This window comes from Hemitrygon akajei, chromosome 2, assembly GCF_048418815.1.
Source record: "Hemitrygon akajei chromosome 2, sHemAka1.3, whole genome shotgun sequence".
Taxonomy (NCBI): Eukaryota; Metazoa; Chordata; class Chondrichthyes; order Myliobatiformes; family Dasyatidae; genus Hemitrygon; species Hemitrygon akajei.
The window spans coordinates 131,618,182-131,645,670 of record NC_133125.1 but is presented as its reverse complement, the minus strand read 5'-3'; the positions used below and the strand labels follow the sequence as shown (position 1 = coordinate 131,645,670).

At 41.1% G+C, this 27,489-nt stretch overlaps 1 protein-coding gene across 5 annotated transcripts in view; it reads left to right on the top strand.

The window, feature by feature from the left end:
- The window catches only part of LOC140715673 (progesterone-induced-blocking factor 1-like), a 282,888-nt gene that overhangs the window by 218,012 nt on the left and 37,387 nt on the right, over window positions 1-27,489 (top strand). For all 5 annotated transcript variants that reach the window (XM_073028043.1, XM_073028051.1, XM_073028085.1 and 2 more), the window contains 2 exons: window positions 12,494-13,361; window positions 22,132-22,191. In XM_073028043.1, the coding sequence (XP_072884144.1) occupies window positions 12,494-13,361; window positions 22,132-22,191 (928 nt within the window). The remainder of the gene's footprint in view (window positions 1-12,493; window positions 13,362-22,131; window positions 22,192-27,489) is intronic.

Sequence of the window (27,489 nt, the reverse complement as noted above, 5' to 3'; positions counted from 1 at the left end):
TGGAGGACCTAAGTTATAAGGAAAAATTGAATGTTAGGACTTTTTTGCCTGGAACATAGAAGATTGAGAGGAGGGTTTGATTGTGATATAGAAATTTATGTAGGACATAGATAGGTAAATGCAAACCAGGTTTTTCTACTAAGGTTGGGTGGGACTACAACTAGAGGATATGGGTTAAAGGTGAAAGGTGAAACGTTTAAGGGAAACATGAGGTGAAACTTCTTCATTCAAAGGACTGTGTGAGTGTGGAATGAGCTGCCAGAGCAAGTGGTGCATGCAAACTCCATTTCAACGCTTAAGAAAATTTTGGATGGGTACTTGGATGTGAGGGGTGTTGGGGACTATGGTCCCTGTGCAAGTTGTTGGGAGTAGGCAGTTTAAATGGCTTGCCAAGGGCTAGATGGGCCGAAAGGCCTGTTTAGGTGCTGTACTTTTCTATGACCTTATGGCTCTATCTATAGAGGGAAATGAACAATTTAAGTTAATTTGGATTGAACTCTTCCTTTCCAGACCTGGTAAAAGATCTTGGCCTATAACAGTGACTATTATTCCTCCGCCCATAGATGCTGCCTGATCTGCTGAGTTCCTCCAGCATTTTGTGTGTGTAGTCATAGGACTTTTCTCTTTCCTCATCCTTTCCAACATGACTTGATGCAGTTGCAATGAGTTGCAAACCTCTTTCAATGACAATTTCTTTTCAATGTCACAGTTGAGATTGCTGTGATATGCACTAATCCAGTGAAAAGCTTACTTACAGCAGTATCACATGAACAGTATTCACAAGAAAAACAAATCCTTCATAAATTTTACATAATTTTCACAAGAAAGAATATAATCAGAACAAAAATGTATTTTATTGCAAGCTAATCAACGTGGTTCATAGTGTTGACGTACTGAGATAGTGCTTTAACTTGTGTTGGTTGGTTCAAGAACTGAAAGGTTGAAGGAAAGAACATGGTGATGTGGGACTTCAGGCTTCTTTTACTACCTGCCCTATAGTAGCTGCAGGAATATGGTTTAGGCAGTGACCTTTGATGGATGTTTCCTTCCTGAGACAGAACTTCCTGTAGATACTATGATGGTGGGGAAGGATGTGCCTTTAGTGTTTTGACTTGACTCCAGTGCTTTCTGCAGCTCCTTACACTCTCATCATCATCATTACGTGTTGTGTTGGATGTGGGCGATCATGGTCTATGGCAAGTTCTTACTCTAGCACATTCAGATTGCCATTCCAGACTATGATGCAACCAGTCAGGATACTTTCAATAATACATATATAGAAGTTTGATAAAGTTGAACTTCCTTCACCTTCTAAGAAAGTAAAGATTCTGGCATGCCTTCCTTCTGATTGTATCCATGTGCAGGGCCCCAGGACAGGATATCTGATATGCTAATGCCCAGGAATGATTGCACTGTCCTAGGTTTCACTTTCCCATTATCAAGGCCCACATTGAGCGTTAAATCTGTGGTGTGCTTTGACCTAGATAATCTTGCAATTGCACTGTATTCCAGGAAACAGCAACTTTCAGATGCAAAAGGCCCAAAATATGGCAGAGTAACTCAATAACCTTTAGTTCTCCATTGTAATTCAGGCAGCATTTCTTCCAGTTTACATAATTTATATCATTTCCTCAAATTCTGGGATGCAACATTGGTGATGAAAGGGTAATAAATGCATAATTTTAAAAATTGAATGACCGATGGTAGTGGAAGTGTGTGTGTGTTTGCAAGAGAGATGTGTTAAGAGCAAAATAAGCTGCAGGGAGCTGTGTACTAGCCTCTGCAGTTTCCAGGACATCTTCAAGGAGCGATGCCTTAACAAGGTGGTGTCCATCATTAAGGACCCCATCACCCAGTACATGCATTGTTCTCATTGCTCAGGGATGAGGTACAGAAGTCTGAAGGCATGCACTTACTGATTCAGGAACAACTTCTTTCTCTCTGCCACCTATCTGATTTCTGAACGGACATTGAACCCATGAACACCACCTCACTACTTTAATTTTTATTTTTGCACTACTTTTAATTTAACTATTGTACATATATATTTGCAGTTATTTACAGTTTTTTGTTATATATTGCATTGTACTGCTGCTGCAAAAACAGCAAATTTCACGACATACGCTGGTGATATAAAACCTGATTCTGAAAAGGAGTTTAAAAAGAATAGTACATTTAAAGATTCTCCTAATGTTTGATGTCTTGCAGTAATTGCAGAGGGAAGCCATCTTAGCTTTCAAATATCCTTATTGCATGGTGTTCAAAGGAAATATTAAAAAGTTAATTACAGGCTAGACTACTGTCAATTTATCTTGTGTTCTTTGCACATATCCTGTTCTGATACTTTCATTTCCAGCTTTTCTAAGAATACTTAAATGCATCCTTTTTAAAAAAAAACAGCAAGGAAATTGTTTGGAGAAAAAGTACAGAACTTTTTTTTGCATCCCTAAAGCTTCTCAATTACTCCACAGCAGTTTTATCAAATATTATTTGCCCACAATCCATGTTTCTTAGTACAATGAATATTCGAAATATTCAGAGAGGTGGGGCCTTTTAAAGAATCAAAATGGTAAAAGAGAGGTTCAGGAGCAGTTCTAGAGCTCGGAGCTAACAATAATGTACAAGAACCTTTACTTAATAATTTATTTATTGAGATACAGCACCAAATTGGCCCTTTAAGCCACATGGCCCAGCAATCGCCAAATTAATGCTAGCCTAATTATGGGACAATTTACAACGACCAATAAATCTACGAATCGGTATGTCTTTAGACTGTAGGTGGAAACCAGAGCACCCGGAGGAAACCCATGCAGTTACGGGGAGAAGATATAAACTCCTTACAGTCAGTGGCCGGATTTGAACCCAAGTCGTCTATATTGTAATGTGTTGTGCTTTGGGAGTTCATCAGAAGTTACAGAGGTAGGAAGAAGAGAGCCATGGAAGGGTTTGAGGGCTTGAAGCATGCTTTAATTCTCATCCTTCAATGCCACTAACCCATCACTACTCTTAGTCATACCAGAGCTCCTTGTAACAAGCCTTGGATCCAACCTGAAGCTCGTTAACATAAACAAGCGCTGGCCAAGTAAATGATTGGATGAGAATTTGTTTGTCTTTTGGAACAGGAAATATGAAAAGAGCAAAGTATACACCCATGCTTTAAAACTCTGTGGGAGGAAGGATTAGGGCAGGTAAACAAAAGCTTGGAGTTTCCTAGAAAGATTAAGTTGAAAAGGCTGTTCATTGATTCATAATTTCTCTAGCCTGAGATGAAGGGAGCAGGAAGAGGGAACCGCAGAGTGAAAGCTGGTTCCAGCAGCCTTGACAAATGATGGCAGTCAAGAAAGATATTAATCAAGAAGTGAATTAGAGGTTTGGTGTGACAAGGTTGCCATTGAGAAATTAACCTTTTCTTATGCAGAAGTCAGTAAGAGCTTTTTTTGAATAACGATGTTTTCAAATTCTCAAGCTACTTTCATGCTACCAGTTTAAATCTTCTTCTGGCATTGATTAGGTGGTTAAACTGGTTTAGCAGCAGAGCTGGAGACCTGGTTAAAGAGCAGGTCTCCGAACGCAAGAGTGTCTGCAGATGCTGGGAATCGCGAGCAACACGCACAAAACGCTGGAGGAACTCAGCAAGTGAGGCCGCCTGTATGGAGGGAAATAAACGGTTGGCGTTTCAGGTCATGACCCAAAGGCCTGAAACACCAACCATTTAATCCCCTCCACAAATGTTTAAATTAAGAGGCTTAGACAGAACTAGCAGCCCTTTATCCCACGGTACAGAGCATAATCTTAAGGTGATTGGAGCAAAGTATAGGAAGGTATATCAGAGGTAGGTTGTTTACATTGAGGGTGCTAAGTGTTTGAAATGCACTGCTGGCATGGTGACAGGCAGATAAATTAGGGGCATTTAAGAGACTCAAGCACATGATTGAAAGAAAAATAGAGGGCTCTGTGGGAGGGAAGGGTTAGGTTGATCTTGGAGTATTTAGATGATCCTCTTGAGATCCACCCCCCACTTCACTTTCTCTTATCCTATCCACTCTCCTTTCCTATCAGATTCCTTCTTCTCCAGTCCTTGACCTCCCTCACCGACCTGGCTTCACCTATCACCTTCCAAGCTATTCCTCCTTCCCCTCTCTTCCCCCCCCCCCCCCACCCCATGTTTTTATTTTGGCATCTTCCCCTTTCCTTCCTAGTCCGGAAGAAGATTCTCAGCCCAAAACGTCGCCTATCACTTCATTTCCGTGAATGCTGCCTCACCTGCTGAGTTCCTCTTGCATTCTGTGTGTGCATTGATTTGGATTTCCAGCATCTGCAGACTTTCTTATGTTTATGGTCAGCACAACATTGTGGACTGAAGGGCCTACACTGCCCTCTTCTCTGTGTTTGTTCCATGTTCCTCCCATGTTTGGTGTCTAAATTACATCGCTCATTGTGAGGCGGAGGACTGATCCATGGATTCTAGCTCCTGGTTTTTGAATTTGAGTAGTTACCTACATTCGAATTAGAATGGAGACCAGGCAGCTCAAATTCTGGAGCCTAATTTCCATTCAAAAATCATGCTCATAGAAAAGTGATACAAGCCGAAGAGAAGAATGAAACTAAAGCTTAGTCATAATAGAGGTGAGATTGCAGTTGAGATACGGGAAGGAATGAACTTGCCCAATGAAACTGATATAATGATTGTTTGTATATTATGGTACACCAGTCACTAGGCTTTAACATAGATTATCAGGGATAAAATTAATTCTGCTTGCTATGAATTAAGCAAATCTTTCATCTGCCTCAATTACTGCTGGAATTCATATATGATATTGTCAGGAATAAACACTGTGGCTGATTGATTCTCCAGTGACGAACAGATACAGTTAAAGGTCACTCATGCTATTGTGTGAAAAATGACTGAGCAGTGACTTGGCAAAGGGGAGAAACTAATCAGATTGCTTCAATGATAATGGATTGCAGTGAGGCAATGCTTTTTTAATAAATGCATCCATGTGTTTTCAAAGGTACATTTAATGCCAGAGAAATGTATACAATATACATCCTGAAATGCTTTTTCTTTGCAACCATCCACAAAAACAGAGGAGTGCCCCCAAAGAATGAATGACAGTTAAATGTTAGAACCCCAAAGTTTCTCCTCAACCCCCCACGGTCCCCTCCCTCCTGCACATAAGCGGAAGCAAGCAACGATCCCTCCTCCCGCCACTGGCACAGACTTGCAGTACTCCAAAGACTACTTGATCACCCGGTATTCGACATACCACGGGGTCTCTCTCTCCTTAATAAGCGAGAAAGAGATGTCTCTGTTTCACAGTGAGAGGGGAGACATAACAAACAACTCGCTGGTTTACAATGTTAAAAGTCTGTTGCATCGCTTTTTCCAAGCTCTGACCAGAGACCTTGGGTCTGTGGGCACACAGCCTTAGATCTTCCATCCCCCACGTCATACCGATCTGCCCAGACACTGACCTTTGATCTGCCTGTCTCGAGAGCCACGAGATCTCGGCCCTTCGAAGGTGAACTGAGCTCTTAGGCTGAGCCCCTGGCGTGCTGAATAACGGCCAGTCGTGTAACCCCGAGAGCGGGTCCCATTCCCGCAAAGAACCTTAGTCAGCGTGTAACTCCAGCTCAGGGTCTTCAAAGAAAAACCCTGAAAGGGGAAAATAGAGATGGAAATGGAGCTGTTTAAGAAGTTGGAAGCAAAGGAGTCGCTGTTAGGCACCATTAATCCTTCTAAGCTCCTCCTCCTGCTATCCTTGCTCTTTTGTGTGTACGGTGTAGCATTCCCTCTTAAATAAGCAAGCTTACTGATGTTTAGATATTTTCTGACTGTACACCGAATAATTTTCACTATCACATCTTATTTTTTGACAAGCACAGTAGTTGTTGAATAACAGAAACATTAATTTGGGCAAATGTACCTGTTAAGTGCACAGCTTGTGTTTGTGCAGTGTTAGTAATAAATGGTGTGTGTGCATTATCATGTTGGAGCTCCCACTGCATCAGTATGCTGGTGACACCTGTTACATATGGCCCGCTAATGAGTGAATAGGGGGAGTTCCACAAGTTAACACAGCCACACAGAGAGAACTAATTGAACAAATAAATTGTCTGTAAATCTCCAATTCTAATGAAATATCTGTTTTAATCCTGAGCTAGTAATATTAATGAGGTTTAATAACTATGATATTAAGGCAGGTTAAAATGAATATGAGATTATCCAAGTGATTATAAAGCAGTTCATAAAACTATTAGCCTTATTTTCAAGGCCAGATATCTGCTATCCAACTTTCAATTAGGCTGACACCCTAGTGTGAAATGAGCAACTGCCTCAAGTATAGCTTCCCAAACACGAAAAATACTGCAGATGCTGGAATTCCAAAGGAACACACACAAAATGCTGAGGGAACTCCGCAGGCCAGGCAGCATCTATGGAAAAGAGTAAACAGTCGACGTTTCAACCTGAGGATCCTTCATCAGGACTCATGACAGGTCTCGGCCTGAAAAGCGGACTGTTTACTCTTTTCCATAGATGTTGCCTGACCTACTGAGTTCCTTCAGCATTTTGTGTGTGTTGTTATGAATAGCTTGCTTTGCATTTTACAGACAGTGTTTTACAATGACACTGCAGCAACATTTTTGTTTGCATTGTATAGAAACTTTTCTCACATATGGCACACAATTCTGTATTAGTAAATCCTCCGTTCTGATCTGAAACTCAATTTTCAAAATTAAGTTCTTTATAAGGTTAGTCATTGACTTCTCCTTGACAATTGGTAGGTAAATAGTAGATTCTTTTGCTGTTAAGCATAAGTTTTATGTTTCTTTGTGCTATTTATTCTTGGATGAAAGAGATTTGGGTAAATCAGAACTCTTGATAGTTGCTGAATGTAATGCAAACCTTGAAGTTAGATCAATAGATAGATACTTTATTGATCCCAAAGGAAATTACAGTGTCACAGTAGCATTACAAGTGCACAGATATACAAATAAAGTTACCTTAAAAATAAGATGTACAAGATCTAGAAGTCAAAATTTACAAGATTTACAAGTTCACACTGATAAGATGGTAGTGCAAGAATTGCTATAATCTTATACAGAAATGGGTGCATGTTCACATCATCCAGATAAGTAATGATGGCAGTATTGCACAGTATTGCTCAGGGTTTCTGCGATAGCAGGGTGTGGTAAACGGAGCTTAAACAGAGCTCTAGTAAACAGAAGCAAATAACAGTCTAACAGGTGGGTTTCTTCACTTCCCTGACTATAGGTTTTTTTTTCATAAAATCACAAAGATCTTGACGTTTTAATAATATTGAATTAAATCTCCATCTATAAATTGATTCCTCTTTATCTATCATTATCATTGTCATTATCAAAGGAGAGAATGATCTGACAATATTCTTACTTTATATTCCATATTTTTCACTCTGTCTTGAATATTCGTTGTTAATAGGAAAAAATTTATCCTTGAATAAGTTTTGTGTGTATTTGAATAAAATGAATAATCTCTTTCTTTTGGGTTACCGGTAATTCTTCTCCATATATCAATCAAGTTTAAATCTTTCATCAGTGATAAAGTTAATTTTGCTACTTTTGATTTTGTGACAACCTTTGTTGATGTATCTAAAACTGGATCTAGACAAAAGTTAAAATCTCCACCTATTAATATTTTGTCATGTGCGTTAGCCAAATTCAAAAAGACCTCTTGTATAAATTTTACATCATTATGACTATAGGTTGACTCATTATAGAGCCTCATGGCCAAGGGTAAGACCTCATATAGTGCTCTTTGGAGCAGCACAGTTGTCTTAATCTATTACTGAAAGTGCTCTGTCAGCCAAGGTGGCGTGCAGAGGGTGAGAAATATTGTTCAGAATTGCCAGGATTTTCCTATGGGTCCTTTGTTCTACCACAGTCTCCAGTGTGTCCAGTTTGACTGCTATAACAGAGCCAGCCTTTCTAATCAGTTTATTGAGCCTGTTAGCATCACCTGTGTTGATACCATTGCCCCAGCACACCACAGCATAGAAGATTGTACTGGCGACAACAGACTGGTAGAACATGTGAAGGAGAGGCCTGCATACTCCAAAGGACGTTAGTCTCCTTGGGAAGGAGAGGCAACTCTGGCCCTTCTTCTACACAGCCTCTGTGTATGTGTTGGTGCTCCATTTAAGTCTGTCATCCAGGTGTACCCCCAGGTATTTGTAGGTTCCTCACCACATCCACGTCCTCACCATCAATAATAACAGGGAACAGCGCAGCCTTGGTCTTCCAAAAGTCCATTACCATCTCTTTTGTCTTACTGATGTTGAGCTGAGATGATTCAGCTTGCACCATTTGACAACGTCCGCCACAATGGTCCTGTATTCATCCTCTTGTCCTCCTGGTCTTTCAAAAAAAAATTACGAAATTATGAAAAAAAAACTTGCTAAATTAAGAAAAATGATCAAGCTATCTTATCAGCTCTCTCAAAATGCTGAAGGAACTCAAGCTATCATATGTTTGCTTGTTATCTAAAAATTTGTTAAGTAATGATGCAAAAGAGATAGTAAGAAAGCCAAAAGAAAATCTTGTGATTGTAAGAATGGTGGTTAATTTAATTTAAACAGGGTATAGTTATGTTTCTGATTTCCTAATATCATCTGTAAAATACTTCAACAACTTGGAATTTAGTCAAACACTGATGAAGGTGCTATTGACCTAAACCATTAACTCTGTTTCTCTCTATTCAGGAGCTTCCTGACCCGTTGAGTATTTCTGACAGTTCAGATTTTTATTTCGGATTTCAAATGTCTGCAGGATTTTTGATTTTGAATTTAGTCAAAATTGGAGAAATTGGTGTAAACATCGTGTTCCCAAATTTCAACTACTTCTGGTAAAGTGGTTGCGAGCTTGGATGTAGCGTCCTCTCTGGATCCAACCAAAGGTGTAATTGTCCATCCTTTATGTCTTTTTCATGATTGCAAGACACTGCTGGATATTAAGAACACCACTCCACTAGCAAGTTGCTCGATAGCAGATGAGCTGGACTTGCTGTGCCCCATTTTGCAGCCTGTTTCAGCCACCAGTGAAGAAGGTATCAATGGTGGTGTGCAATCCAACAGATGGTGTGAGACATTTTTGTTTGTGATCGCAAGACCCGGTTGGATATTGGAGGTGCAGAAGGACTATGAGTCGGATTCTGTGGTTCATTGGTGAGACCAATGGGAGAGAAGCTGCGTAGCCTTGGTTGTGCCAAAGACCAGGCCTTGGGGTCGCCTGCTGCAGCTGCCGAGGATGGAGTCGCCGGATCTAGCTGTGCGTAATTATTTTCTGTGCTGGGTTGGAGGCTGTCAACTCCTCTCAGCACTGCTTTCCAGTGTTTGCTCGGTGGGAGACGAGCTGGACTACCTTTGTCTATGGCTGCACTGCATGATATGAGGAACTGCTGTGGGCTGTTCTTGCAGAAACATGGCTTCAGGACAACATCCGTGCACCATCAATCTACAAGCCATGACACGTGAAGACTTGAGCTATATTATTTTTAACTTTTTTTTGTAACTGCATAATTTTCTGCCATTATAATTATATGTGCTGTGTGCCATGTGTGACTGTTTGTTCTGTGTTTTGCACCTTGACCCCAGAGGAATGCTGTTTTGTTTGGCTGTATTCGTGTGTATGGTTGAATGACAATTAAACTTGAACTTTATACCCATTCTCTCTGACATTCTTACGCTTGCTCTTCTGGTCTCATTCCAGATGTTGTACAAAATGCATGAGAGCAAAAGACATTGAGCAAGCCATAATTTTGTTCATGTTTTCAGTTATTTAAAAACAAAAAGAAAGCTAGTGTGGACAATAAGAATGCAAGCAACTCTGATTCTATGATAGAAAATATACTTTTGAAACTTATGAACTTCAGCCAAATATTCCCTTGTGACCCATAGGTTTTCAAACCATTAGGACATTCATCTTTTCTTAAGTTATTCGTTCATTGTTTTTGTTCCTGCAACTGTATCAACTTCGTTAAACATTAACTTTATCTGCAATAACATATAAAATTTAGTTCATTGCATGCTTAAATATCTGCACATGGAGAGATAAAATTTATTCTCCAATTGGAATTGTTTGCAGAAGCTGACAGACACTTTATCTTGTTGTACTTTATGGGAAAAGGTTAGGGAGGTGAGTAATCCTAACACGTAATCTTTTCAAATTTCTTTTCTGTTAATTAATCTTTGAGAAGTTTCATGTGTAAACGAAGAGGAACAGATAGATGAAGTTTGGATTTATTCCACACAGTACAGCCCATCTTACCCTTTCAATAACCTTTGAACCTTGTTGAAGCAAGTTGAACTGTGGACTTTGATTAGAAGAGGAAATTATCTGTGGTTGTAAATGCTAAATGTGTTTTAGTTTGTTGCCCGCACATGGTTGAGTATTTGCTAGAGATTAGAATAATTTCTCCAGCAGAATAGCAATATTAATTTAGTTTGAACAACTAAAGAATAGCTTTTTTTCTCATTGTGCCTCTGGAAGTGGTTATCATATTTTAAAAAATCAAAGTTTTAACAATAAATTCTAAATAACTATTGTTAAACATCGTGATGAGATAGCTTGAATGAGTTTGGCTTGTATCATGCACATTTGAGGGTATTGGAGATCTGCAGTACAGCCTCCTAACGATGCTACAATTTCAAACAAACGTTATTTGTGAATGCTGACGCACAGCCTCTGTAAATTTGCAATGTGCCTTGTTTTTAGAAAGTAATATTATTTTCACTAGTGCCACATAAACAACTTTTAATCCTCAACTGTCAGTCTTCAGTCTATGGTGGATTGCAGTGTACTAAGTCAGTAACAGAGAACTGAAACATTTAGAAGATTTAAAGAGGATTAAAGAGAGGTGTGTAAATGTAGATGGAGAAACTAATTCACGATTTTCAGAAGAGCTGAGAAATTCACTTTCAGATCAGTAGGGACACAAGAGAGACTGCAGCTGCCAAAAATCTGAATCAACACATATGAAATACTGGAGGAACAAGCAGCATTTACAGTTTGTAGAGTCTCAGCCTGAAAGGTTAATGGTGTATTTCCCTCCATGGATGCTGCCTAATCTGCTCATTTCCTCCAGGATCGTGTATGTATTGAATCAAATCAGTGGGTGGGAGTTACCGTAGTTTGTTCTGAACTGTCCAAGTGTTTCATGGTTTTGTGGCACAGGATGAAATACTGGAGGCCGACATGTGCTAGTTCCCTGCACGTTGGCCAGGTAGTGGTGAGCAGCAGCTAACATTTTACCAATGGCCTTTGATCTTCCATTGGCATTGCTCAACCATCCACTGAACTGAGACTTGAGCAGAATAGATGTATTAACTGCAGGGGCTACAAAAGCAGCTTAGGGACAAAGAATTCTGGGCTGGCTGGCTGTCTTGGTTCTGAATTGCCATGGATGTTTCAGTCTATCAAGTTCAGGTTCAAGTTTATTGTCAATCTAACTGTAGATAATTACAACCAAACGAAACAACGTTCCTCTGGAATACGACGCACCCACAATATATATATATATATCACACACAGCACAAAAAGACAAATTAGTACCACAAATAAGTTAATAAAATATAATTCAAAATGCATGTGAAGAGCACAGCTCAGATAAACAGCAAATGGTACAGTAAACAGCTCTCCATCCTAGTGAAAAGATCTCAATGGTGGCAGGGTATTCATTAGTCTCACAAACTGGGCAGAAGCTGTTACCCAGTCCTAGTACTGATGCTCCTGTAACACCTTCCTGATGGTATAGGTGGCAGGGATCTTCAACAGTGCTTCGGGCCCTTCCTATGCAAGGTAAATGTTAGACTTTAGAAGGAACACTTTCTGTTTACCTAGTTGAGTGCTGGCCCAATAATATTGGTGTTGAATAGCATCCAGGATAAGGCAGGCCACATGATTGGTAATGGATCTAACTAACATGGGGAATAATTGCTCCCCACTGCTGGTTTGGCCAGAAAAACAGAAAAAACAATATTACAACATTCAACAATAATAAAGAAGCAACAATTTTTTTGCTTTGTATTGGCATTCTTCAGTAAGGCCATACTTAAGATGAAAGATTAGTTTTATTTGTCACATGCATATCAAAACATACAGTATAACATATTTTTTGCACTGAATCAAATCAGCGAGTGTTGTGCTGGGCAGCCTGCAAGTGTGGCCATGCTTCCGGTGCCAATGTGGCATGCCCACAGCTTACCAAATCTAACCCTAACTGTATGTCTTTGGAATGTGGGAGGAAACCAGGGCACCTGGAGGAAACCCACATCAGTCATGGCGAGAACATACAAACTCCTTACAGGCGGCTGTGGGAATCGAGCCCCAATCTTAGCGCTGTAAAGTAATTGCACTGATTTCTACACTGCTGTGTTGCCCCATATTGTAAGTGGCTTTTATCTTCTCTCATTTACATTTTCCCTTTACTGATTACAGCTGTTTACATTTCATACAGACGCGGTGCGAGATGGAAAAGTACCTGTCGCCCCAGCCGCTGCCTGCCCCTGAGCTGAAGAAGTACCGACGGGACAGCGCCTCGGTGGTGGACGAGTTCTTCCAGGACGAAAAGCCGTCGCCATACAGCGTCAATATCAATGTGATTCTGCCCGATGTCACTCACCTGCGCACCGGTCTCTATAAACCACAAAGGCCGTCCATGGCTCAGTCCCATTCAGAAGATGTCAATGCCTTTACCCAAGCAAGCAGGACACTTACGACCCCGTCCCTGCCCGAGTTCACCAGTGTGTTTAACACTGCACAGCCTACAGACGTCAGTGCTGCCTTCATTAAGCAGGAGCTGCCCTCCCCCGAAATGCATTTGCCTGCGAACCCTCAGCAAGGTCAGCTTTACCAGCTGCTCAGCTCCCCAGACTTGGTGAGCATCTCTGGCAATGATCCACACACACAAGGTAACTCACCATGTATGGGCAACCTTACCAATGCCTCACTAGCATCAGGCCTGCCTGGCATGAACACCCTAGCCACCGGGCATCCTCAGACGGTAGTGAAGCACTTCCATTCTATCTCAGCCAGTACCTATGCCATGGCAGCCCAGTTCTTCCAGCAGCAGCCCTCGTACCTGCCCCCATCACCTCCAAACTCTGAGCCCGGGAGCCCTGACAGGCAGCCGGAACTGCTGCAAACCATGACTCCACCTCCGTCGTACGCCGCTTCCATCGCCTGCAAGTTGGGGTCACCCACTCCGACGCATGCCCTCCCAGCTAACTTGCAAGCTGCACAGCAGAACATCTCGCCAGTCAAGTTCAACCGGAGAAATAATCCGGAGCTGGAGAAGAGAAGGATTCATCACTGTGACTTTCCAGGTATGTTCAGTGTATCAAAAATGGACAACTTGTTTGACATAATTACAAGAAATTCTTCATCACACTCCACTCCACAAGACAGTCCATTAGCATGTCAGTTCTATTCCCTTCCTTTATTTATCTGAACTTGCCTCAAATGCATCTTGCCTTGTGGTGTTTAAATTTGCATAATTAAAGCATTTTTAATTGATTGAGATACAGAACAGGGCAGAACAGACCCTTCTGGCTCTTCAAGAGATTTAGCCCAACAATCTCCCAATTTAATCTGATTTTAATCATGCGACAATTTATGATGACCATTTAACCTACCATCTGATATGCCTTTGGACTGTGGGAGGGAACCAGAGCACCTGGAGGAAACCCACATGGTCACAGGGAGAATGTACAAACTCCTTACAGGCAGCAGCGGGAATTGAACTTGGGTTGTCTGTATTGTAAAGTGTTGTGCTAACCATACGCTACCATAATCTGGAATAAGAAGCTAGAATCAGTTGTGGTAACCATGAAACTGTAGGTATGTCATTAAAATCCCACCCACCCCATTCACAGAAGTCCAGCAGCACGTGAAATCTGCCACCTAACCCACTTTGGCCTCTTTGTGACTCGTAACCAAGCACTGGGTTGACTTTCACCTGCTTTCTGAAATAACTGAACAAGGCACAGCTTGGAAGGCAAGCAGGCACCTACAACAACCCTTCTATCTGTGTCCAAGTCCTAGGAACAAGTAGATTATCATTAAACAAAGATGTGCCATCACCCTCAATTAGTCTTTTACCCAAGGAGCAAAGCTAAAAATTAGAGTGTATAGATTTAAGATGAGAGAGAAAAGATTTAAGAGGAACCCAGGGGGCAATTCCTACATGTAGAGGGTGGTGTGCATATGGAATAAGCTGCCAGGGAGAGTGAATGAGGCAGATAAAGTAACAAAATGTAGAAGACGTTTAGGATTAGGGAGGGATTCAGGCCAAACACAAATGGGATTAGTTTACTGAGCACTGTGATCAGCATGGACAAATTGGGCTGAGGGCCTGTTTCAATGCTGTATTACTCTGTGACTCTGCTCCATCTGGTGCCAAGAACTAATTCCCATCTATTCTCGTTGTAAAGAAACTTTTTATGAATTGCCTTTTGGATTGGCATGGTACCATCATGGTTCGTGCAACGTTTTACAGTCGAGGTGATCTGGAGTCAGTTCCCGCTGCTGCCTGTGTGGAGTTGAATGCATGGGTTTCCTCCAGGTGCTCTGGTTTCCTTCTGCTGTCCGAGGACATACTGGTTGGAAATTTAATTAATCTCTGTAAGCTGTCCTGAGGTTAGACTAGGGTTAAATTAGGGGTTGGTGGTGGCATGCCCTGAGGGGCCAGAAGGGTCCATTCTGCTCTGCATCCCAATAAATAAATAAATAAATTTCTGGCTTATGTAAAATTCTCAGGAACTGGTCCCTGTTGTAACCTGGAACTGCCTGTAGTGTAAAGGGATGTCAGAATCAGTGTGAACTCGGTGGGGGTTGGACTTGCACTCCACACTGGGTGGGATTTGATATTGTTGTTGGTATAGCATGTGTTACTTTACCAATTGGCAACGTTGTCATGAATATTTTGATGATGCGTTTCTAATAGAAGCATCACTGAAAACATAGTACAGACCATTCCTTTGCACTCCTGACTTGTATCTTGAGTCTTGTAGATGGTGGAAAGAATTTGTTGTGTTGATTAAGGCGTTGAATGCACTTTGAGTTAGCCCACTCTCAGGTGGGACTTGTGCCTCATCTGAATTCTCAGCAACGTGGACATTATTAAACCGAGGCGGAAGATCTTTAGTGATGAATGGGAGAGAGTTGCTGTGGAAGACTGGGTCGCACTTTAGATGGCAAAAGTTAATTTTAGTTCTTTTTTTACAAGAAGGGAAAGTAGCAAGGGATGATATCCCTTTCATTGTTATGGAACTTGGTTCTAAATCTCTGCAGATGGTACTTATCCTGATTAGTTTGTAATAATGAGGCCCCTTAGGATTACAATCTATTATAATTTAATTCACCTGTGTGTCTGGCTGGTCTGGCTGTTCAAATAAAGCAAGGTAAAATTAATTTTCCGAGTGCCTATTCAAACCTCTGTAGTCAAAGCCATACAGCACGGAAACGGGCCCTTTTGTCCTTGATTCTGCACCGACAATCAAGAACCTGTTTACACTAAGCCTGCTTCATCCTCTCGATGGTCCCATCCGTCCTTTCCGGATTGTACCGCTCAGCTGTGAACTGGAGGTGATTTACAGTGGCCAATTAACCTACCAGCCTGTACACTGTTGGGATGTTTGAGCACTCGGGGATAACCAAGGGGGAGAATCTAAACAATTCATACAGAAATTGGCATTGACGCTGGGTTTGATGTTGCGCTGTTCACCGAGCTTGGCAATTAGCTTGTAGGTGTTCCATCATCAGTCAAGGTGACATCCTCAGAGTGGAGTTGTTGGTGCTTCTTTCTGCGAGTGCTTGTGTTTATATAAGTCCTCACTGTCTTGCCTCAGTCCTGATTGGCTACCTGTTCAGGACTGGGGCCTATATAAACGCGAACACTCGCAGAGAGAAACACCAGCGCGGAGGATGTCATCTCAACTGGTGTTTAAACTTCTACAAGCTAATTGCCAAGCTCGGAAAACAATGCAACATCGAATTCCTCAACCTGAGCTACCAATACTCAATGCCATCCTACTGAACTGTGGTCTCCGGAACTGTAAGCTATTGGCTCCATTAGCTTTGCCACTCGATTGCTTCAGGTGGAGATTCATTTACATTTGGTTGTAGTTTCAAAAACAAGCTAATTTAGTGATTTCATTGTAATCCAAATAATCACTTGACTGCATTGTGGTAAGATTCAGCAGATCGCTGCAACTTGAGATCAAAATTTGATTCTTGAAAGAACAGTTTTTATTTAATATTTTACATGAGAAATGATCAAGGTTACATATCAAATAAATCTGAAGAGCGTGGGCGAGTCCTTATGGCAATTTTAAAAGCATCATGCGCCATGTCTGCAGTCAGCCCAACACAAGACTGAATCCGGTGTTGTGCCTTAACCCACACTGAGCCACTGTGCCCCTTCTGTTGTTTTGCACACCAGTTGACGATATTTTAGAGCAGCAATATAATTCCAAATCAAGATAACCGGAGGAACCTTACTGCAATGCCCATGCCAAGCGATGACCTTGGTTACAACAATTCGTGTTTAACCTGTTCCTGAAATTGCAGTTGATTTATGTAATGAAGTTTCTACCTGAAGCAATCAAATCAATTAATTCTTTCAGCCTGCAGAAAAACTAGCTTTCACAATTTTCCTTAATCATCTAAATAAGCAGATCTTTAAATACCAGTTTAAGGACCACAGTATTAGTGATTTTGTAGAGAATAAACGATTCAGACCATCCCAAGGCAGTGAAGAATAATTACTGTTGTGATGTAGAAATTGAGAGTTTGCATAAAGGAGCTCTTATCAGATGGTTAGTTTTTGTCATGTTGGTTGAAAGGTGAGAATTGGAATAAGTTCAATGTTCCTTTAGAGAACTGGTGCCATATGAAATCACCTCATCTGAAAGATGCACCTTTAACAGTGTTGTCTTCCCACTGTACAAGAGTGAAGTGATAACCTACTTCTAGTCATTGGACTCAATCGCATGCACCATTACTTTTACAATTGTTCATTCCACAAGGAAGCAACATTCATCATCACATACCCCCAATGTCCAGGCCATGCTCATTTCTCATTGCTACCATCAGGAAGGAGCTACTGGAGCCATCAGGCTCCTGAACCAGCATGGATAACTTCGCTCACCTCATCATTGAATTGATTCCACAACCTATGGACTCGCTTCTGAGGATTCTACAACTCCTGCTCTCAATATTATCTATTATTATTTATTTTTTAGTAATTTCATTTTGTCTTACGCATATTGATTGTTTGCCCATCTTTGTTTATGGGTTATTGCTTATTGATTTTTTATGTTTCAGTGTGAATACTGGTAAGAAATTGAATCTCATAAGGTGGCAAATACATACTTTGATAATACATTTGCTTTGAAATTTTCATGGCTTGCGGACAAGACCACTACTTAATTGTGGTTGGCATGACCACTTCAGAGAGCATTTAAAGGTTTTATTGGTGGATCTGGAGTCAATCTGTGAAGGAAGTTAGTAAAGCTGATACTTGTTATGACAGACATATAGTTCTGTGTCATTAATTTTATATATATATTTATATTGTTTTAAATTCCAGATCATTATGATTAAATTCCACAACAGTCATAGTGTAGTTTGATTTCTGATCTCTGCACCATTGATCCAGGCCTCTGGTAGATGATAATTTAAAATGTGGTGCTGCTGTTCAATTTGTCGTACAAGCTTACGAGCTTCACTTTGAATATTGGGTTTACAAACTCAAAGTTCAAAGTACATTTATCATCAAAGTACGTATATATTATACTACCTCGAAATTCATCTCCTAACAGTCAGCCACAATACAAAGAAACCCGAAAGAACTCACTAAACAAATGAAGGCTGTCAAACACCCAATGAGCTGAGAAAAAAGATATTGTGCAAACAATGAAAGCAAGCAAATAACTGAGGATGAATGTTGTTAAGCTGAAGTTTCGAAATGCTTCTTTATCAGACCTGATAACTTTTGAAACAAATGTTCTCAGATCCACTTTTCTGTTCTCCATTTCTCTGCATCTACAGGAAGTAAAACAAAAGTTAGGCACATATGTTGGATACCCCCAGCATGACAGTCATCATTATTAAAGCCCTTTTTCATTGAGCTCTAACATAATCTGTTTTCATCTAGAATAAAATTACTGCTGAATTTTATTAACCAAAAGGGTTGATTATAAACAAACTTCTTCATAACAGGTAACTAATGCTATTTGTGTAAAGATTCACTTAGAATAGCATGTTCTTTTTAAAATTTAATGCTGAATGGAAACTTCTAATTGAAAATCTTTGCAAGCTGTGTGCAAGGACTCACCAATGTAACACAACAATTTTGTGCACAACGTGAAGGAACTTGATTCAAAAGGTAATGGGAGGCGTTGCACAATTTGTGGGTATGTGTGGTGTGACTCTCTAGCAAATGGAGGCTCCTAGGATTAGTGATGAAGACAAAGACTTCAAAGACATGACTCATGCAAAGTACATTTGTCCATCATGATCAGTAAATACATGAATGAATTACACCAAAGCACAGCAAAACCATAGTTGAGCTCATCTTTACTGTGAATTAATGGGAAGCGGATTTAGCCTGTTTAATGACTGGAAGTTTGAGGCATCAACTTTCTTGCAAAAGCTTTTCTAAGAAATTGCTTTTTGTTTATCACCAACCATCTGCTACATGCTACCCATGTCTTCAGCTCCATGGCCTTCTCTCTCCCCCACATTTTCCTGGCTGTCTGCTGCGCATGTCTCTTTCCCTTTTCCTCTGCTTGCTCTTCATTGCAGAGTAAAGTCCTCCACTGTTTTATGCTTCAGTCTTGCTCTATGACACACAGCCTCATGCATGATGCCACATTGCTTCTGTGGGTGCTTGGGTCACAGTGAAGCATTTCTTAGCCTGCAGTTCTCCCAGAGAAACAAAACTTAATTTAGCATACCTAAGATGTTAGCCCTCAGCTCAGTGGTCACAGGCTCGCCTGCTGGTTATAGGAATTGTGAATTTAAGTACCGTACTGAAAGAGGACCATACTATGGAACTGCTGTCTTTCAGCTCTCATGGAATGATGCACAACACTACAAATCTGCCCTTCACCCAGAACAAACTGCCCATTGGAAATCTCATGGTCCCAGAATACATCGTGCAATTGGATTGTGTATTTTCTCACCTGCAGACCCCAGTCAATTCAGATTGGCAACAACATCCCCTCCACAACCTCTATCAGCACAGGTGCACCATAGGGCCTTATGCTTAGCCCACTGCTCGACTCACGTTACACCCATCTCTGTGTGGCAAAGTACAGCTCCAACACCGTATACTGTACAAGTTTGCTGATGACACCACTGTTGTGGGCCCTAACAAAGGTAGTGATGAACCAGCATACAGAAGGGAGATTGAAAATTTGCCTGAGTGGTGTCGTAACAACAATCTCTCATTCAATGTCAGCAAGACCAAGAAACTGAGAGGGAGAAGGAAGCCAGTAATTATCTGAGGATCAGAGGTGGAGAGGGTCAGTAACTTTAAATTCCTGGGTGTCATGGTCATAGAGGAGCTTCCTGGACCCATCATGTAATATAATTGCAAAGAAAGCACAACAGCACATCTATTTCCTTGGGAGTCTGCAGAGATTTGATACGTCTTCAAAAACCTTGCCAAACTTCTATAGATGTGTGGTGGCTGCATTGTGGCCTGGTATGGAAACACCAACGCCTTTGAGCAGAAGATCCTACAGAAGGTAGTGGATTCAGCCCAGTACATCGTGGGTAATGCCGCCCCAACCATTGAGCACATCTACATGAAACGTCATCATAGAGAAGCAGCATCCATTAACAAAGATCCTCACCATCTAGGCCATGCTTTTTTTCTCACTATTGAATTAAATTGAATTGAATTGACTTTATTACTTATATCCTTCACATACATGAGGAGTAAAAATCTTTGTTATGTCTCTGTCTAAATGTGCAATGTGTAATTTATAGTAATTTATAAATAGTATGTACAACAGAATAGTCAATATAACATAGAAATACAGTTGTGTTAGCATAAATTAAGCAGTTTGATGGCCTGGTGGAAGAAGCTGTCCTGAAGCCTGTTGGTCCTGGCTTTTATGCTGCGGTACTGTTTCCCGGATGGTAGCAGCTGGAACAGTTTATGGTTGGGGTGACTCAGGTCCCCAATGATCCTTTGGGCCCTTTTTACACACCTGTCTTTGTAAATGTCCTGAATAGTGGGAAGATCACATCTTCAGATGTGCTGGGCTGTCCGCACCACTCTCTGCAGAGTCCCGCGATTGAGGGAAGTACAGTTCCCATACCAGGCAGTGATGCAGCCAGTCAGGATACTCTCATTTGTGCCCCTGTAGAAAGTTCTTAGGATTTGGGGGCCCACACCAAACTGCCAGCAGGTAGAAGTTACATGAGCCTCAGGGCTCGGAGGTCCAGGTTGAAGACCACTTACTACCCCTCAACAATCAGGCTCTTGAACAAAAGGGGATAGCTACACTCATTCTATTTCAGGCATGCCCACAACTAATGATCTCACTTTAAGAACTCTTTATCTTGTTATTTCCTGCTCTCGTTATTTATTGCTATTGATTTATTTTTACATTTGCACAGTTTGTGGTCTTCTATGCTCTTGCTCTTCCATTGATCCTGTTTACAGTTACTATTCTATGGGTTTGCTGGGTGTGCCCATGGGGAAAAGAATCTCACCGTTGCATGTGGTGACATGTATGTATTCTGATAATAAATGTTACTCTGAACTTTCTGCATGATCAGGAAAGCTCACCAATGCCTCTACTTTCTGAGGAGGCTGAAGACAGCTGGATTATGTACATCTATACAGATGTGCAGTAGGGAGCATCCTAATGTGCTGCATCACTGCATGGTACGGAAATTGCACTGCAGTCGGCAGGAAGGCTCTACTACAGGTAGTCAAAACTCCAGACGCATCACTGGCACCAGCCTATCCACCCTCTAGGACATACAGAAAGATGTCAGAAAAAGCCTACTAACATAATGTAGGATCCCACGCACCTTGCTCATGAACTGTTAGTCCCATTCCCTTCAGGGAGGAGGCTACGTAGCAACCATGCTAGAATCGCCAGACTCAAAAACAATTACTTTCCCAAAGCAGTCAGGCGCATCAACATCTCCACCCACTAATCCACCCCTCCACACCCCTAAACACCATTTCCTGTCAGTCACCTTGTGCACAGACACTCCTGTGCCTAGCGTCTCTTTATATTTATCGGATTCTTTTATTATTTGTTTTTTAATGTTCTTTGTGGGTTTTTTTGTGCTGCATTGGATCTGCAGTAGCAATTATTTTTTTTCTCTTTTACACTTGGAAATAACATTGAACAATGATGAATCTTGAAATTTGAAATATATGAAGAAGAACATGGGGCATCAGCATGTATCTCTCAACCAGTGCTGTTAACAAAGGTTATGTGTCCGTTACTTCAGCTGCATTAGGGACCTAATGAGAGGAACTGCACTTTGAATATATTTTTACTAGTTCTAATATCCTTTGGGCTTTCCTATAGAAAAGGGGGCGAAGTTTCCCGCAGTAATGAGCAACTTTATTGGAAGTCTAGAATGGGCTGACTAAATGCAGAATTAAATACACCAACTGTGGAAAGAAAAATCAGAATGAAGGTTTCGGGTCAGAGACCCTTTGTCAAATCCAGATTGCTGTTCTTTTAGATTTCAATTTAAAGGAAAGTTAGTTATTTTGTTCTTTGTACCCTGCATTGGAAAGTAAATGCATAAGTAACTATTTTCTTTCACTTGGTTTATGTGTTAGAGTTTGTCATAACACTGTACAACATCTGATATTGTACCTGGCCTTGATGTGATATTTGTGATATAAAGTGCGACTCCTGAATCTATGCAGGATTTTAAGCTGTTTTGAACGATACTGCTTGTGTAACATTGTTAATGAGCATTAATACAATGTGTTAAAAGATGACGTGTTGCATATTGAATTAGGATCAAAATGATCCAGCAGCATTTTAAAACTGTGCTATCCTTCAAACACACATGTAACCACTGATTTAATGTTCTTTTTTCCAGGTTGCTGTAAAGTATACACCAAAAGTTCACATTTAAAAGCACACCTGAGAACTCACACTGGTAAGAAAGTTTTTTAATTGAATAATTATTCTATTTAAAGATGAGAAGGTGAGTCCAAGCATACCATTTTGATTTGTTTGGTATGATGTGCATGTGTAGAACCAATACCTACAATTGCAACGTAAGAAATACAAAAATAATAGTGGAAATGTTTTCCAGTGATCCAGTTAAACTGGTTTATAATTGCTGGGGCAGCATTTCATACCAATCATATCACTGGCTAATAAAATCCTGTACAATTACAAAAAGAAGAAATCTTTAAAGTTCTGCTTGTGTTAGTCTACCTCATTTATGCTGCTAATAATTTTAATAGATTGGGCAGAAACACTGTATTGACTGAAGAAGTGAAAAAATTGTGTTTACAATCAAATAAGAGAATCTGTTTCAACTTGCAGGAGAGCACAGCCATTTTCTTTTCGCTATGTCTTCATGTATTACTTAAACAGGATTTTAAAAACCAGCAAAGCTAGAATATTAATGCCAAGGAAGAGGTGGAAGCACTGAAAATATCACTTGACGACATCTACATGATTTATAAGAAATGTGTTTGAGCTGTTTGTACATTTTTTTTTTACAAGTACAGGTGGTGCTTGGAAACTTCAAGTCAAGGGATTTGATGGCAGATTCGACTTTAACCAAAATAAAACTCTAAAAGCTTTCCACATGAAAGCTTTAGTACAGGTGGTGGAAGAATTTGAGATGTTCTAATTATCGCTGATCAGAGTGACCTGCTGGACTCAACATTTCTGATCCAGCAGGGATATGGCAAAATAAGCGGAAGGGAAGCTTGGCAGGTATCAAGTGCTCGGGTTAGAAAAACTGCTACGTGTTTACTCCGAAACCAGAATGGTTGCTCTTATATTTCCGAGTGAAATCCCCTGGTTTCTTGGCTGTGTAAGTCTAGGAAAGACACTCCTGGCTCCCGCCAAACCCGTGAGATTGAGACGGCTCTCCCACCCCAAACCTCGGTTTGTGTGGATGCTGTGTAATTTGTTACCCTGTTACAAATTAGTGCCACAAAATAACAGACCGTACACTGCATACGCTTAAAGGAATCATATTAATGAATCTTAACTAAAGGGTTAATAAAGAAAAACAGAAAGAAAAGGGCCCATTTTAACTAAACAGTTAAATGTGTACAAGTTGGAGCTCAACGTTTCACCATATTCAATGGTCCTCAATCGATCTCGGCACTTGGCGAATCCTGTGACCTGTTCTCTCCAGCATCTTCTCTCTTCGTCTCCCACTGAACAAAAGCCTCAAGACCAGCCTTGGTGTCTCTCACCAGAAAAAACCTTCCCCCAGTTCCACCATCCTAACTGGACAACACGCATTCCTCATCATCCCTTATCTTCAACAGTAACCCAAACAGGCTGAAAGCCGATCTGTCTGCTCTTACAGAACTGCTAAATGAAACACCTACAGCATAGCTGTAAAAATGTGAGCCAGGGCATTACACAAGTTCAAAGGACATTTATTATCAAAGTGTGTATGCTATATACAACCTTGAGATTAGTCTCCTTACAGGCAGCACAAAACAAACTCAATAGAACCCACTTAAAAATAAAAGACCGCCAAACACCAATTGTGCAGGGAGAAAAAAAAACAAATTGTACAAACAATAAAAGTAAGCAAATAACATTCAGGAGTGAAGTTCACAAAAGTGAGTCCAGAGCCACGAAGCCAGTTCATCACTGCAGCCTGATCAGGAGCCCATTAGTTGCAGGCCACAGCCTCAGTTCAGTGCTGAGACGAGTAAACCTCGTGGAGCAGCGAGTTATTTGGTATTGAAGAAGATCACTTGGCCAATTCAGTTCAAGTTCGCTTACAGAATAGTGGGCCATCTAGCCCGACAACTCTATGCCAGCTGTCAGAGCAATCACATTCCCCCACTTATCTTCCCTGTGACTTACTCTGTCTCACGTGTTCAGTAGGTTCTCTGTCAGTCTCTGCTGGGGACATCTGCAGCCTCTTTGAACCCTGCAGTTTGGAGCCCCCATACTAGACAGTGGTGCAACCAGTTAGAATGCTCTCCACGGTAAATCTGTGGAAATTTGCTGGTAACCTACAGAGTATCCTGAAACTCCTAACAACCTAGAGCCACTGGTGTTCCTGCTTTGTGATTGCACTGTCAAAGCGCAATCGATGGGCCTACTTCTGTTCCTTTATCTTATGGTTTTATTTAATAGAGGCCAGTTAGCCTAACAAACAGCAGATAGTTGGGAGTGCAGCCTGGGGCACATGGGAAGAACATTCAAACTGTGCATAGATGGAACCAGAGGACAGGGCTTGGGTCACTGGTCCAGTGGGGCAGCAGCACTACCACTGTGCTGCCAGGATTGTCTTCCTCTACCCACTCTATTAGTTTCATCTCATTCCACCTACATTTTTCTTTCACCCTTGCATGCAAACCTCATTTCCCCATGATCATATGGTGCAGCAAGTAGAGCCACTGCCTCATAGCTCCCTTGACACTAGTTCGATTCTGAACTCTGGTGCTGTCAGTGCAAACTTTGACAGTGCAATCACAAAGGAGGAGCACTGGTGGCTCTAGGTTGTTAGGGAGTTTCAGGATATCCTGTATGCCACCAAAGACACCAGCAAATTTCCACAGATTTACTATGGAGACCATTCTAACTGGTTGCACCACTGTTTGGTGTAGGGGCTCCAAAGTGCAGGGTTCAAAGAGGCAGCAGATGGTTGCAGTCCATCATGGGTGCAGACGTCCTCACCATTAACTACATCTTCAAGAGGCAGTGCCTCAAGTGGGCAGCTTCTTTCATTAAGGACTCTCGCTGTCAGGGACATGCCCGCTTCTCGTTAATACCATCGGGAGGCCTGGAGACCCACACCCAATGATTCAGAACCAGCTTCTTCCACTTAGCATCAAATTTCTGAACAGCCCATGAACCCATAAACATTACCTTGTTACTCCTCTTTTGCACTATTTATTTATTATTTGTAAGTTATAATAATTGTATGCCATGCGTTGTGCAACTTCTGCAAAACAACAAATTCTATGACCTATGTAAGAGACAATAAACTTGGTTCAGACTCGCTGTGGCTCTCTGGGTCAGCATTGGGCTCTCCATTTTCCTCCTGCATCCCACAAACATGTGGGCCATAAGGTAAACTTCTGCTGTAAATTGCCTCTTGTGCGGGTGACTAAGGTAAGAATTCAGATGGTGCTAATAGAGAGGTGAGAGAGAAGGTGTTAGAAGGAAGAGCCAGCACCAATATGACAGTTCAAATGATCTCTCTGCTATTATCTCACTTGCTACATGGTAGTAAATTCTACATTTGTTCTCTGTGAACCTCTTGAAGCTCTGAGGATTTTAGGTTTGGAATCTATCTCTGACACTGGAGCAGAAAAATATTGACGGGCATTCCAGTGTGGTATCACAACCAAGAGGGGCATTGTTTAGGCAAGACGTTAAACCAAGCTCTGCCCTTAGAAAACTTCCATGTCACAGAAGAGCAATGGACCTTTCTCTTGTGACTTTGTTAATATTTAACCTTCAATCAACATTACTGAAAGGGATTATCTGATAATCCTCCCAGTTGTGTGTGGCTACATTTCAGCTGCGACCAAACCTTGACTGGCAATTTTAAGGTTCTGGATCTATCTGAAATAGTTGTGAAGAGCACTACATAAGTGAAAGTCTTTTGTTTCTAATTTCCATCAGTTTCTGCGAAAGATTTCTCCCGCATTTTTACCTATCTTGTAATCATGTTGTCAATGGTGCTCTCTCTAAGACTGCAATCGTATCTTCAACAACTCTATTAAACCCCTTCAGGATTGTAAAGACCTCTGTCAGGTAGGATTTACCATCATGCACCAGGCAGGATAATCTCAGCAATTCATATTTTCTAAGAACAAAGAAGTCATTTGAACGATCATTATAGCTACAATTACCCACCAAGCCTATTCTTCCAAGAGAAAAAGAGTCTTAACATGTCCAGTTTCTCAATAGCTCGGGGACAGATTCATCTGTTAAACTTGATGCATAGGATTGCACTGCTGGTGTTTTCTCCAGCCAGTGACAAATCACAGTAGAGGGTGCAGTTACTTTGATCCACACACATGTCTGTGATTTGCGTGAAAACCTATCAGAATCAGGTTTATTATTGTGAAATTTGTTATTTTGTAACAGCAGTGCAGTACAAAGACACAAGAAATCTATAAATTACAAAAATAAATGGTACAAAAAAGTAAGGAATAGCAAGGTAGTGTTCATGGAGTGTCGCAGAGGGGAAGAAGCTGTTCCTACAATGCTGAGATTGGGTCTTCAGGCTCCTCTAACTCCTCCCTGATGATGGTAATAAGATGGTGTGGCCCGAATACGAACAGTTTGAAGATTTTGTCTGAGTGGAACATTAGAACGGCAGATTAGTACTAACCCCTGCCCTCAACTTCCCTATTGCAAATTATTTCTCGAGTTAAAATACCTGTGTGGTGACTGAAAACCAATCTTCAACTGGGTGTTGTCGGGAAAGATGGATTTTGATTGATGCCTGTGGCTGCACACGAGTACCATGAGTAGAACCTCTATCTCTCGGCTCCAGCCATCCATTTCGGACTGAACCTTTGTCGCTGTTTGAGTGGAATTTGCACATTCTCCCTGTGACCGCGTGGGTTTCCTCTGAGGGCTCTGTTTTCCTCCCATGTCCAAAAGACATGCTGGTTGGTTGGCTAGTTGGCGCCTGTAAATTTCTCCTAGTGTGTAGGTGAATGACAGAACATAGAAGGAGATTAGTGGGATTAGGAAAATGAATAACTAAAGAGGTTATGTGTGAATGAGCCTTTTGTGTTTTACACAGATTAAGTGGGTTGAAGGGTCTGTGTTGTATGACTAATTCACCAAAAATAATTCGGGTTGTAGCGCATTGATGGGGCAGAGAGAGATCATGAAGTGACTTATCAGGAATTGATCATCTGTTTTGCAGTCCGCAAGACTCCCCTCTTCCATAACCGAAACTGGCAAGCTTCAGAATCTCAACCATGTTGAAACAAGTTGCTGCAGTTCACAGGAATTGTTGCACATTGATTTGCAAGTAACTGATTCGAGTTATTACTGAACCCATTTTCTGAAGAATTATGAATCAGATTGCCTAAAGTTGTAGGTGATCACCTTCTGGTTGTCCCTGTACGCATGATTATTTAGGAGCCAATATAGCAGAAAGCACATGGATACAAACATATAACTGGGATAAATGGCTATGTCAATAAGGAGCAGCAATCTTAGTAGAACAAAAGACTGGTGAAAAGTCATTTTATCTTAACTACAGGATTTGAAA